This window comes from Ciconia boyciana, chromosome 6 (genome assembly GCF_034638445.1).
Source record: "Ciconia boyciana chromosome 6, ASM3463844v1, whole genome shotgun sequence".
NCBI classification, from domain to species: Eukaryota; Metazoa; Chordata; class Aves; order Ciconiiformes; family Ciconiidae; genus Ciconia; species Ciconia boyciana.
In genome coordinates, this window is record NC_132939.1 from 62,605,501 (window position 1) to 62,619,807 (window position 14,307).

Genomic DNA, 14,307 nt, shown 5'->3' on the forward strand with positions numbered 1-14,307 from the left:
GGACAGATTAGTCTCCTACAGACTAACATGAAAGAGGAAGGCAACCACTGCATCCCCGCAGTAGACATGTAGTCAAATGGAAAGTTACTTCACACAGGAAGATGCCAGCTTGCTTCATAATGGCAGTGCTGCGTTAGGCGTTGCCAAGACCTCTGCTACACAACTAGAAGTTTGCCAAGTCAAATGACTTACCTGGAAAGTAGCATGAACTGCTGTGACAGAAGACAGAGAACAGGCCCTTTACAGTGACTCTGTATCTAAGGCAGTTTCCTTTCCCTCTCTTTCACCCTCACAAAGCAAACAAATGCTAACACTATACTGCCACATGCTTCCCTCTGAGCCAACCCTGCTGCACAGAGGAAGAAAAAAGTGCAGGAGTAGTTCTGGAATCAGGGTTTGAAAGCCCCTCAGAGTTTGGAGTTTGATGTAAGTACTAGGGAAACATTTGCCCAGGCAGACTTGTGCTTGAGATGGTACTTCACAGATCTGCTCTGAGGACCCTTGCCTTGCTTTCGATGGGTGCAAGGAAGAATACAGGATGCTAGGACAATAGAGGGAGGGAAGAGTGACAACTGTTCTAAAACCTTCAAGTTGTTCACTAGAAACCGCTCTTTCCAGGTTTTGGTTTTTTGTTTGGGTTGTTGGGGTTTTTTTTATTTGTTTTATAAACACCCACTTTAAAGTCCAAGCAGAAACATAGGACCTGCATTTAACTTTCAGCCTTACTCATCCCCATTAAAGGAAAGCAAAACCTGACTTTGGAACTAAATAATCAGCTTATAAACAGACTCTGGCAATTACTTTGATTAATGTTTCTTACAGTAGCAACAGAAGACACATGTAACCTGATCCAGAGACCAGCTCAATGTTCAGGATATGATAGGGAGTTCACCTTTCCACAGATACTCTCTTTACCCCTCCAGGATGCAAATATTGTTTGTCTTTTCTCCGGAGGAGTTGCCATATTCCCTTTCCTACTCTCTTACATATGATTTTTTTTTTACTGATCTGTCCTTGTTTGGCAGTTCAGCAGTCCTCGCAACAATACAAAGGAAGTGTCTTTGCATCTTGACAGATTCACAAGGCAAAACCTACTGGAGGACTCCCTGCCAAGACCACTCAAAAAAAAAGGGTCAAAAAAAGATAACATCTTCAGCATGAAGGAATTCTTCCTAAAAATCTAATATGCAAGTCTAAATTGCAGTGTGGCAAAGCAACAGGTCTCTATCATGGAATCAGTAAACAGACGACAGAAACATTTAACTAAGACAAGCATTTAGCTAGTCTTCTGCCAAATTATAGGCCAAGAAAGCCTTCCTAAATTCATATGACAAGTAAGTTTCAAATGCAATACAGTTTAACAGCACCTCTCTGGCAGCCTATATTAAAGGGAAGTTCACCTTCCATTAGCAGTTTCTCATGAGAGCTAAACTGTAACCTGACACTTATATAGACTCCTGTAGTTCATGGAAACAGTTAAATTAAGGAGATGGCCCACTGGGCCTCCGAAAGACACTACATATCCTGAAGTTCGGGAGGAGGGGGGGAAGACATCAATGCAAGTAAAAAGATTTGTTAGAGCATGTTAAAAAAAACTAAAAGGCTTAAGAAAGACTTAACACAAGCCTAAACTGATTGTCCTCCTATCAAGCACATTTTAAAAAAACCTGGATTTTAAAGCTACAGATCTGCAAGAGGCTTCTGCAGACTCTAAGACATAAACATACCATGTTAGAAGAGCATTATTTATGAAGTAGCTTATTCAAAAATAAAATTCAACACTTGAATGCATACAGATCTGTTTTGTAGGATAGGCTTTTCACATTCACCCCCCTCTACACCATCTCACAAGTTGATCTGCCATCTGGAACTAGGGCATGAATATTCCAATATTTGCTGTACTAGCTGCCCCTAGGTAAATTATTCCCAAACTGGAAACTATTTAAAGGAACTAACTTCATGTAGTACTTTTTGAACAAAGCATTCAAGAGGACACCTCCAATCTGTTGCTCTGTAGGGTATCTAAACTTATTCAAGATTCAGGCTTACTCTGCTCACACACAAGATCTTAGTTTGAATACCATGTCCAGCTTTGGAAAGTGCCATTCAAGAAGGCTGTGGACCAACTGAAGGGCTGCAGCCACATGAATTACTTAAAATCGTAAAATCACAGAATCATTTAGGTTGGAAAAGACCTTTAAGATCATCGAGTCCAACCATTAACCTAGCACTGCCAAGTCCACCAGTACACCATGTCCCTAAGCACCACATCCAAACGTCTTTTAAACACCCCCAGGGATGGTGACTCAACCACTTCCCTGGGCAGCCTGTTCCAATGCTTGATAACCCTTTCAGTGAAGAAATTTTTCCTGATATCCAGTCTAAACCTCCCCTGGCGCAACTTGAAGCCATTTCCTCTCGTCCTATCACTTGTTCCCTGGGAGAAGAGACCGACCCCCACCTTGCTACAACCTCCTTTCAGGTAGTTGTAGAGAGCAATAAGGTCTCCCCTCAGCCTCCTTTTCTCCAGGCTAAACAACCCCAGTTCCCTCAGCCACTCCTCATCAGACTTGTGCCTTGATCCTTGATCCTTCACCAGCTTCGCTGCCCTTCTCTGGACACGCTCCAGCACCTCAATGTCCCTCTTGTAGTGAGGGGCCCAAAACTGAACACAGTATTCGAGGTGCGGCCTCACCAGTGCTGAGTACAGGGGGACGATCACTTCCCTAGTCCTGCTGACCACACTATTTCTGATATAAGCCAGGATGCTGTTGGCCTTCTTGGCCACCTGGGCACACTGCTGGCTCATATTCAGTTGGCTATCGACCAACACCCCCAGGTCCTTTTCCACTGGGCAGCTTTCCAGACACTCTTCCCCAAGCCTGCAGCATTGCATTGGGTTGTTGTGACCCAAGTGCAGGACCCGGCACTTCGCCTTGTTGAACCTCATACAGCTGGCCTCGGCCCATCGATCCAGCCTGTCCAGGTCCCTCTGTACAGCCTTCCTACCCTCAAGCAGATCAACACCCCCGCACAACTTGGTGTTGTCTGCAAACTTACTGAGGGTGCACCCGATCCCCTCATCCAGATGGTTGATAAAGATATTAAACAGAACTGGCCCCAATACTGAGCCCTGGGGAACATCACTCGTGACCGGCCAACTGGATTTAACTCACCACAACTCTTTGGGCCCAGCCATCCATTACCAGAGATCTAAACAAAACATACCTATTAGAAAAGGCTGAAGGAACTGTTCAACAACAAAGCAAAAGAAGCTTAATTCTAACAAAGGGAGGGCTCAGGAACAAACTACAAACTCATCATTACTTTGTCTATAATTAGAGACAGAGTACATTAGGAAAAATCTAAGTTAGGAAAGTCTGTCAGGAAAATGCAAGTGTGACTGATCCCAATCTTCAAGGAAAAGGACCTTGACACTCTAACATAGCCTTAATATCAATTGATCTTTGCCAATTTTTTTAAATGTTTGATGTATCTTGATAAGGATGGTCACTAAAGCAGCAGAGAATGGCCTATAATTAGAAACTGATGATGATTTGGGACAAACGTTTGCTATCTTAGTGTCCAAACACTTACTTCCTCCATATTGATCCCAGCCAAGATTAAATAGTCCATCATTAACCACAATGAAAGTCTGAAGTTCACTTAACACTTGTAGCTAAAAGCATTGATTATTTTGGTTTGTAAACCATTACCAAAAAGTAGGTTCAAGCTGGAGCTCTACTTTAGCAACAATATGGCAACCAGTGCCTTCACATGATTTTGAAGTAGTCATACAATAATCTTGCTTTTCCTTCAGATCAACAGCTCTGCTCTGATACTGAGCATTAGCATTTACAGACCAGAAATGCAAGGTAACTTTCAGTACTCAAGGAGAAGCAAATGGAGGAGGAATCATACCATGATTTAGAACACTTTCATCAAAAACATCAAGCATGGTTTCTTCATGGGGAGCAAGAATGCTTATTTGTTTAGCTGATCATGAAAGTATTGCACAATGTGGTTATGGGTAAACTGGGGAGAGTTTAAAGTGCAACTCTACAGCACAGACAATTTTCCTTTTTTAAAAAAACATACATGATTTTTAAAAGCTAATTATTAAGAGTCACATATTACAACCTTCACTTACTATTGTCCATTCTTTTTCCTATCAGTAATACATTTTCACAGTTCCTAACCTAATATTCACTGCCTGGATTTGTACACGCCCTTAACTTAGATAGCAGCCTTGCATTCAGACTGATTTGGAGGGATGGCTAATTGCAGCAGCACACCATTTCCCCCCCCTCCCCAATCTGCGTACATACAGCACAGAGTAAATGAAAACTGCAAGTTTTACAAATACTCACCAGATTTTGTATCATTATCCCAATCCCATGCTTCTATTATTAATGTGAACGATCTCTGAAAAGAAACAAGACACCAGTTAGGTAGTAATAAAAAGCTACTGTTGCGCACCAAACAGTGATTAGGAATAACCAGATATTGCTGCTACAAGAAAGCCAACTGAAAGCAGTTAAAAATTTCACTCCTCTGCTGTCATGTGAAAGCCCTTGAAGGCATCTTCTCAAAAGCATGAAATACAATAGCATTAAAAATTGTGGGGCAAAGCATACTAACAGCAAAACAAAAACATTCCCCCCACACACACCAAGGACTGAATTATTATTATTATTCTCCTCCCACTGCATCTAATTCTCAGCTTTGCTTAGCCACAGAAATCCTTTCCAGAAGTAGCCCTAAAAGGTTTGAATGAAGTGAGGGGTTCTGAACATTGGGAAACAGCTAGGATATTTAAGACATAAGTGACTGAAGACCAAAAAAAGAAATAAAATCGGAGCCATCCTTTAGGAAGTGCATGAAAGATCAGTCTATATAACAGATCTGTTTGCTGTTCTCTAGAAAAACGTATCTAAAGCAGCAGCACACAAAACTCCACCCTGCATCTATCAAGAATTTAGACTTCTTTCTCATGAAAGGGGTAGTGTGAAAAACAGACCTGCAAAAGTAAATTTATGTTTCTGTTGTGTGAGGAAGCACACTTGGTAGTATACTGTCCCCTAAGGAAAGAGGAAAAACATGATTTCAGACATTTTTTAAATTATTTGGAAAAAACATGAAGGCTTTATTTCACTAAAGCAAGGCTTCAAGCATTTTTCTTGGTTTTATGGCCAAATATGTAGGATAGATGTTGATATTCAAATACTAAACTTATTTACAAAAAAGTTACCTTATGCATACACGTAATGTTTACCTCTTCAGTTTAAGAAGAGCAGCTGTCAAACCCTTCAGCTTTGATAGTTTCCAACTTGTCCAAGTTAACATTGAGATTCTCACATACATTTAAAACCAAGGAAAAAACCTCCAAGAACAGAAAGAGTTATTGCACCACTATCCTAAAACCCTCATGTATACATCTTTGTGCTTAGAGGCAAGCCACACCAAAAACTGAAGCTCAAATACAGCAGAGCCAAGCCTTAATGTGCACAGAATTCAAAGGCTAACGATTATGAATTCACATGGACCTGGGGACATTCAGCCAAGAAATTAAGAGCACCGTCTGAGGAAAAGGATTATGTAAAAATTCAGCTATCTTTCATAGGGTGCTTAGGACTATTTTACTGTTACATCAAGAGATGTGTATTTTTACTTTGAGATAGCTCCTAAGTGCTTTGTATGCCCCTCGCCTCCCGACCAAGAAGGGTTGATCGTAACACTGAAATCTCCCTATTTCAGAACAGCAGCAGCAACAAGAAGATAGATCAGTGCAGCACCCTAAGCAGAAGGGCTCTGCCCGAGGTCCTTCATGACTACAGCAAGGGATCAGTCTACTCATAATGCTCTTAACTGGGTGTGTATTTTTCTATTGCTTAGTTACATTAACATATAAACCTTAAGTTATGCCTTTGAAAAATGTTTCTTCTGTACTTTCAGCCTTCAGAGATATACTAGGGAAGATTTACCACTAAACCTTTATCTGTTTCAGTGATGGAAAACAGATTAGACTCAAGGAAGGAGGGAAAAAGGAAGGTCAGCAGTGACTACAATGGACAGAGACATACTTGGGCTTGAACTGCCTTTGGAAAAGAACAACTGATGGAGATGAGCTGAGACATTAAAGGCCTCTACTTCTGAGGTATGACAATACAGCACAACTCAACTCCACAAATCTTTTTGAAAACAAGTGTTAGTGGAGCATTTCAGTAGCTTCACCCTCCAACTCCCTGCTCTCCCCTGCCACCCGATCTCAGCATTTAGGGAAGCAGGATAGGATCCTACTGTATTCTGAAAACACTACCTGCCACCCCTCTCCTAAACTGCTACCTGAAAAATAAATGTAAAGTGAATAGTATCAGAAAATAAGTTCTATATAGTATTGCCCTAACATTATCTTCTGGAAATTGCAAGTCTCCCTATTCTGGGTCAAAATTAAAACTGTTAACCAAGGCACAATTCTGCAAATCAGTGCATGATCCAAAGCTCCGTTATCCACCTCCCCTGCTTTTAACAACTGATCTTCTAATATATCGCTCAGTTTTCCTGTGTTCCATTGATTTGTATTAGAAGTACAAAATTGTGCTCAAGTGCTTCCAGATGTCCACTTACTCATCCTATATAAGTGCTGGTCTTTCCTACTGCAAATTGGCTCTTGCATCTGACTGCCCACACAGGCTAAGGCAGAAAAAAAAAAAAATTAAGCTGGACTTGCTGTCTTAGAAAACAGATCAGTCAACTATGCCTTCCCGTCATTCCACTTGAAAGCAGATTTGTGTCTTTGCCTAGGATGCTAGGGAATTTTTGTGGGTAAAGAGAGCTCCACACAATGCACTGTTCCAGCATGCACATGCTGGAAGGTGTGAATGGGCATGAAGAGGCATTCTACCAATTTTAAGATGCTTAAAATAAGGAGTCCCATAGCTCCAGTGGCAAATCTGACTATCTAAGCTGGCATAGACTCTGGAGTTGAAAATATTATTCTGCTACTTTATAGAAATTTAACAGTACATTACAAGCAACTATGACTGGTGCACAGCTCTTCTTCCAAGATGTGGAAGAATTCAGTTTCTGGCCAAATAACTGACCTCTGCAGCCCACGCAGCTCGTGCTGCCTCCTGGTGGCAGGCAGGGCAAGGACGTGGCTCTGCAAGCCCCAGGTTGCGCAGGCCTGGTTTCAAGCATTTGCTTTTATCCTCCTCCCACTGGTGGCCATCAAGAACTATAAGCCCATCCATAAAAAGCTTAAAGAACATACACAACAAAGACAAGACCCACACTATTAAATCCTTTCACTTACTGGCATCCCATAGCCTCAGTTTCCCCATGACTACTTCTGGGCTAACAGGCAAGCACTTAGCTGTTTACATGTGAGCAAGCATATGGAGTGTAACATTTTAGGAAGGCTTGTAGTCACACTTGTAGGAGATCAGATATGTTATTCAAATAGCAGTAAACAGTATTGATAGACAAATACACATTTACTGGAAAATCAGTTCCAGCTGGAACAGTTCTCAGTTGTGCAACTTCCTGCTTTCTACTGACAGTTACACAGTCACCCTTCAAAAACCCCTAACAGACATAGCAAGAATGTAATCAGAAGAGAAACTGATTTTTGTGGCTATTCTACCTCTAGAGAAGGCAGTTAAGGTTACCAACCCAACTTGTCATCTCTTCCTCACTTACACCTAGTCAATAACTTTAAAGAGGAATTCCTCTCTGCAGTAGCATGATAGATCTGTCATGTTACAATTACTACACCTCAAACCAGGAAATGGATCCTTAATCTACTGGTTCAAAAAAACCCCTCTCCTCTCCCTCCCCAAGTATGAAGTCTTGCACTAGATCTGCTTAAGTTCTTTTGAATTTTGCACTTCACTTTAAAACAGCTGAAAACTTACAAAAAAGCATCCATATTACCAAATATGTTCATGGTATGCTGCACTGAGACCTTTCCAGTTATTGCTCAACTATCAGAAACATGTGTTTGACTATCAAAAACATTTATTAGTGGAAATTTTAATATCCAAACACTCACCCATACTGTAACCCTGCCCAATAACCAGAGTAAAAGCTATAGGCTGGATAACGGATACATATTTTGAAGAATATTTCTGGCTTACATAATGGAGATACTAATTTTATAAAAGCTCTACCATTAGCTTGCATTAGCCCCATCTGTACTCAACAGAAAGTCTAACATCTAGCACCAGCTGTGAGTAACTCTTCTGTAGCACAGATACTGACACGAGACAACATCTTTAAATTGTGCTTCCAGAAAATAATTATGGGACTTGCATTAATTTAGCCGTTGTCCAGAATCTAAGGTCTACCTACACTGCAAGTCTTTAAACCCCTCACATCATCCAGCAGTATATTGGCTCTTCGATATATCTTTAATAAGCACAGGCTAGCTTAAAAGCTATTTAAGGTAAGAAGTTCATCACAGAGGCTATTGATATAGATACAAGTGTGTTCAAGTTCCTGCACAAATTTAACAAAAAAAATCTGTAGTTTTCTAACAAGTATCCTAAGAATGCCCTAAACTCATGAGTCTTTCATGCATAGTACACAGAACACCACCACACCTGCTTCTTTTCTAAGTTGTGCAGAACTCTTGTTGTAGGCTGATATGACTAGCAGCTCACAACAGCTAGCAGCTCACAACAGCAGGACATGCACATTCCAGTCTGTTCTTATACACAAGCTTTGTAAAGTAGTATCTGTTGTTCATTTCAACTAGTACTAGGAAAATATTTAGAAAATATTTTAAGTGACCATGGCACAGATTGGAGGGGGAGGGGATGGGGGTGAACATACAGCACTGAAAATATGCTTGTTTCTACTGACTTTGATGCCTAGGTTTATCTTCCAGTAAGAATTAAACACAAGACAGCATTTGTGCTCATCAAATCAAAAACCAGAAGATGTTAAAGGCTACGAGTCAGAAGATGAGCATCAGCACGCTTCTACAGAAGAGCACAGCTTTATAAAAGAACCATTTCATAGGAGTTAACTAGATATGCCAAGAAGTTTGGAAAGATACAAATTAAGCGTGTTTATCCTGGTGATGCTGCTTCAGTTGTGTTTTTCTCAGGATTGCTGTTGACAAAAGCAACTTCAAAGCATTATTCCACTGTTTACACTAAACAAAACACTCCCCATACTATCCCAGCGACCTCCTTTCTGGGGAGGGGGGAAACAAGACCTGTAATATTGGTTTGGCATTGTCTTTTCATGAACTATTACTATTACCTTGATATTTGCAAATCAACATTCAAAAGGGGTTTTTTTTTTTGGCAAACCAGACATGTCAGACTTTTCATCCCAAGACAGACAATCAATCTGCTGACAGCACTTTCAGTCGGGTATAGAACTTATATTCTCCAACTCAAAGTCTGAAAAATGCAAAAAGCTAAGGTTGAGCTGAAATCAATACTGGATGTTTTGTGCATCAATAACAAACTATTGTGTATTAAAATACTTTTATTCTAACAGACAAATAATTATCAACTTCATTTGAATAAAATGGAGTTTCTACAGGAAAAAACCTTGGAAGAAATCAGGAACCAGCTATGAAGCAGAAAAAAAAGTGTGGCTCCTAAACAAATCCAGAGCCCACGTTATCTTCCTGTTCCAGTCACGCAGTAAACACAGGGTCTCATCACCCGTAAGTACCGTTTCCTTTCAAACGTCAATCAAGGACAGGCAACATTTGTATTTGAATATTTCAACCTTAAAAACAGGTCAAACAACAGCAGCATATCACTATTCTTATTATTAGTCTAATTTTTGTAACTTCTGGAATAAGTTATTACCATTGTTTCTTGCAACCAAGTCCATTAAGTCTTGATCAGCATGGTCAACTCTCAGATTTGCTTTCCTAAGAAACTTCTAGACAAGTGAGGCAAGCACAAGTCTGGGGGCTTCCCCCAACTTTTTTCCAGCACCTCTTCCCCTCCCCCAAACAGCCTATTTGCCATGGAAAAAGCTGACTTAAAGGCAAGCATATTCCATTTCCTTCCCCAGGAGCTCTGCAGGCAGGCAAGCTCTTACAACTTCCTCATGAATAAGCCAGAAGTACAAAGGGAGTAAGGAAGAAATGAAGAAAGATTCTGAGAAGGCCCAGGACTCATCTTCAACACAGGTTTAAGGGCAGACAGATGGAACAAGCCTGCAGGTTGATCTTTTAGAAGCAGAGATTATAAAGACATAATGGAGACCTTCACTGAAGGAGTAAGTGTTCCCCATTTGGGGGGGGGGGAAGGGGCGGCGGCACAGGGAGCTGTTTTTTGAAACTTGAAGGATATTTCAGCCACACTTGCATGCAAGAACTTGTCTGCTGAATGCAGAGGCCATTCCACCACACAAAATCATAAAGACGCCCATCTGCTAAACCCTCATTTTTCATTTGAGAAGTAAGCATCACTGGCATAGCAAGTCCTAAAAAGCCTTCCCTTTGGAAACCAGGGCCAAACAATCCCATTTTGTTAGGAGTGCTGTTGAAAGCCTGGTTAGAGTACTGCAAACATCAGCAGTGGACAGCAGAAAGCAGTTGAGTAAGTTGAAGCCTTCTATTTGAGAGCAATTACTGCAGTTATACTCCTCCTCATTCAGTCACAAAAGCAGGATGAAGTTTACAAACTTTGGAGCCCTACTGTTGTGTGAGGGGAACTCTTTATGAATTAGCCCCACCTGACAATCTTTAGGAAGTCTGCAAAACCAGGCGGGAGAGGGGGGTATTTTTTGCCATGGTTAACAGCCAACAGGCCGATATCTCCACCTACACGAGTGTGAACACTTCATTCCACTCCTCTCCCAAACTAAGCAAAGTCAAAACTGGAGGGGTGTGTATGTGTGTACACATATGGGGGTGGCAGGGGGAAATCTAGATGTCTAGACTATTAAGGCTCATTTCATTGCAAAAGGAGCACAAATAAAAACAACAGGTGAATAAGTTAGAGTCAGTCTTGGAGTTAATATATCAAATTTAACACCCAGGTAGAGACTCACCTCCAGTTAAAGAAAATTACCCAGCAACTAGGTGGAAGAATCCTACCAACAAGCAGCTGCAGGCATCTAAAAGATAAAACAACTTCAAGGAGGAACTCAAAAGGGTATTAAAACATCTGTTTGGCAATGTCCAGTGCTTTGTGAAACAGGAGCATAGCGTGCTTCTCTCTGAGGTGATCAAACTACTAGAGCATGATATACCTTACCAGATGATATATCTGTAGGAAGATCTTCAACTGAAGATTTGAAGGTACTCTGATCCTGCTGTAATGGCAGAATGCAACAGGAGTTTCTTGATATATCATGGGACAGCAAACATTTTAGCTGTGGAGTTCTAAAAATCATCTGAAGCTACATACTAGCTTTAGCTAATGCCTGTAGAAACAGTGATCCATTTTCAGGTAGCTCACAAGAGGCCAAATGCCGTGTCTCCGACGAGAGCTCCTCAAGGCACAACATTAATGCAGTCACCTCAGACCACATACAGAGCAAAGAGAAAGCTCTCTGAAGATCCACCTACATGTGAGAAGCTAAACCATCAGAAGAAAGACTCCACAAGCTTCTTGTAACTTAGCACCCTAGACAGAAACTCAAAGCAAATCTCAGCTGATTCAACCTTCTGACAAATAACATCTTAGAGAGCATATTTTTCCCAATACCTCAGTACTGGCCCTGACCTTTGACAGCACCCTCTGTCACACAGCTGCTGCAGACAGAGCAGCAGCATCCTCGAGTAAATGGGAAGCATGCACCTCACTAACAGTTTTCACAGTGCCAGAAGCAAGTCATTAGCTTCTTGTTTAGAAAAACTGCAGATCTGACCCAACAGTAGTCATGTCAGGACTTATCTGAAGAAAAGCTCATCTGCTAGCTACTGTCAGCTCACAGGACACTAAAGGTTCTAGAAGAACCTGTCCCTATTTTAAAACAATGCCTTTCACCATTACATGCATAGCAGCAATGCTAGTCCTGTGGAATAGGAGCAATTCCTGCCTCTGCTTTTTATAGCTATCTGCTATTCATCCCCACCCTACTACATCCCCCCTCCTCTGATTCCAGCATATACACATCTCTGCTGTACTCAGGGAGATTAAGTTCCAACTCTAAAGTCCAAGCTGTCAACTGTGGTCACTTAAATTTGAGTAAACACCATAGGATTGGCTTCCAAATCATTTATTTTCCTTATACTTTCAGAATTAAACAAACAAAAAAGCATCAGTGAAAACTTAGCTACTCAGCTACAAGGGCTCCTGTGATAACTTGCTTTTGCTGAGATTTTCCAGCAAGAAACAAGAATATCATCAATGTTTAATAGCAATCCAAGCTATCAGCTACCACAGTTACCAGTTTTGTTGAAACACTTCTATTTTACTGCAAATGCCTTCTGCCTAGACACCTCCTGTGTACCACAAAGTCTCAACAAAAGTACTGGTTTATAAAACTAATCAACACATCATGAGTGACAGATTTTTTTTTTTGCCAACCAGCTGAGCAAGCATAATGGTCATGAAAAAAAATCCATTTAATCTTAGGTGAATGATGAGTAACTACAATTTTATTCTAGTAACTAGAACAGTGGCATTCTAGGTGGTCTTGAAACCAGTTCTTAGACTAACATATACACAGTTTAATCTTACTGATTATTTCTTTCTCTTTCCGTGGTATCTTTAAGAATTCTTTATGCCAATTGTTATAATGGGAGTATAGTATTTCAAATCTTGTCATTTAAACTTCCAACCTTGCTGAATGTAAACACATTTTTGGAGAGCCTCATATAATCCTGAGTTAATCACACTTGTGACTTTGTTCTTCTGTGCAAATTTGTATTGATAAGCAAAGTTTCATAAAATACATCTTGTGACTTGTCAATTCCATAAACAGCTACTCTTTCAATCCACCAAAGCCAGCTTGTTTCTAGCTAAGTGAGTTCCCTTCACAAGCTCAACACAAGTTCTTTGATCATGAGATCTGCTTCCCGCTCTCATCCATGTCTTGACTACTTAATGTAGTTGACTCAAAAGTTGACTTCTGACAACTACAGAAGTCAGTTGGAAAGTGCACCCTGGCTAGAAGGGAAAGCTAGAGAACAGGGGGGAAAAACAAGGAAAAAGACATTCAGTGTTATGCCACTGTGTGATTCTGTAACTGAAGGTGGAGGGAAGCAGTATGGTTCTCTTGTTCTCCCTCTCCCAAGAGATGGGATGAATAGCATCCCCCAAGAGGGGGATGTTAGAAATCAAAGGTCTAGAGAAAGGCAAAAGAAGGATCAAAGAACCAAATGATTTTTATGAGAGGAATGAAAGAGCTGGTCAAAATTCCTCAGCCTGGAAGAGAGACAGCTGGAGTATGTGACAGAAGTCTACAAAGCTACAAAAGGCCCTGGGGATGGCTAGGAATAGATAATCCATTTTCTTGTTCTTGACAAGAACTAAAGGGCATCAAATTAAGCTAACAGGAGCCATGGTCAGAAAAGAAGTAAGAGAACATGGCACTTCATGCAAAGCTTGGCAAACTTACACAGGTTGCCTAATGGCAAAGCGGTTTTAAGAGCTTTGTGGGTCCAAGGGCAGACAGCACAAATATTTAAGAGAGATCAATCACAAGTAGTTCAGGAAGTTCCCAGGTTGAAAACAAAGCTTGGGAGAATGGAAATAAATTTTCCATATTCTTGCCCTTTGACTTCCATGAACGTTTGCTTAGGTTCCCTGAACTCTGGTTTCAGTATGGGTGCTGTTCTGAAGCATTCCACTTTTTCTGATGGCTGACATGAAAACAAGAGACTACTAAAAAAAATTTACACTGTAGAATCTTACATGCCTGCCTGAGCCATTAGTATCTATACCAGGGTAATCAAAATTGTGACCATGGAATGTTAGAGAGAAAAAAAAACCAGGAAGCCAGGAGAAACAAAAACTAGTTCTGAATTAGATTTATAATTATACCTCAGAACTCCTCTTTGAAAGCTGTGACAGAAGAAATCATAATTGAAAAATCTCATCAAGATTCTCCTTTCCGCAATACTGAAATGTCACATAAAATAAAATTGCAAAAATCACCAAACCACGTAATGCAATAAATGCATAGCAAGCCACGTACCTGTTGCAGTAGATGCAACAAATGCTATTCAGAAAAAAGACAAGCTGAGCTAGAGCTATTAAGTGGGAGATCTTACTATTTGGAATAAAGGTTTAGAGGACTATAGGCTTCTGAAACTTCCCCTGTGGAAAATGTAATCCAGACAGTCTTGTAAGAGTAATTAAGTCAGGTGTCACAAAGCAG

General features: G+C 40.7%; 1 protein-coding gene across 1 annotated transcript in view; it reads right to left on the minus strand.

Moving 5' to 3' along the window:
- The window catches only part of JAG2 (jagged canonical Notch ligand 2), a 71,937-nt gene that overhangs the window by 40,472 nt on the left and 17,158 nt on the right, over nucleotides 1-14,307 (minus strand). Inside the window, exon 3 of the mRNA XM_072864450.1 lies at nucleotides 4,371-4,425. Within this exon, the coding sequence (XP_072720551.1) occupies nucleotides 4,371-4,425 (55 nt within the window). The remainder of the gene's footprint in view (nucleotides 1-4,370; nucleotides 4,426-14,307) is intronic.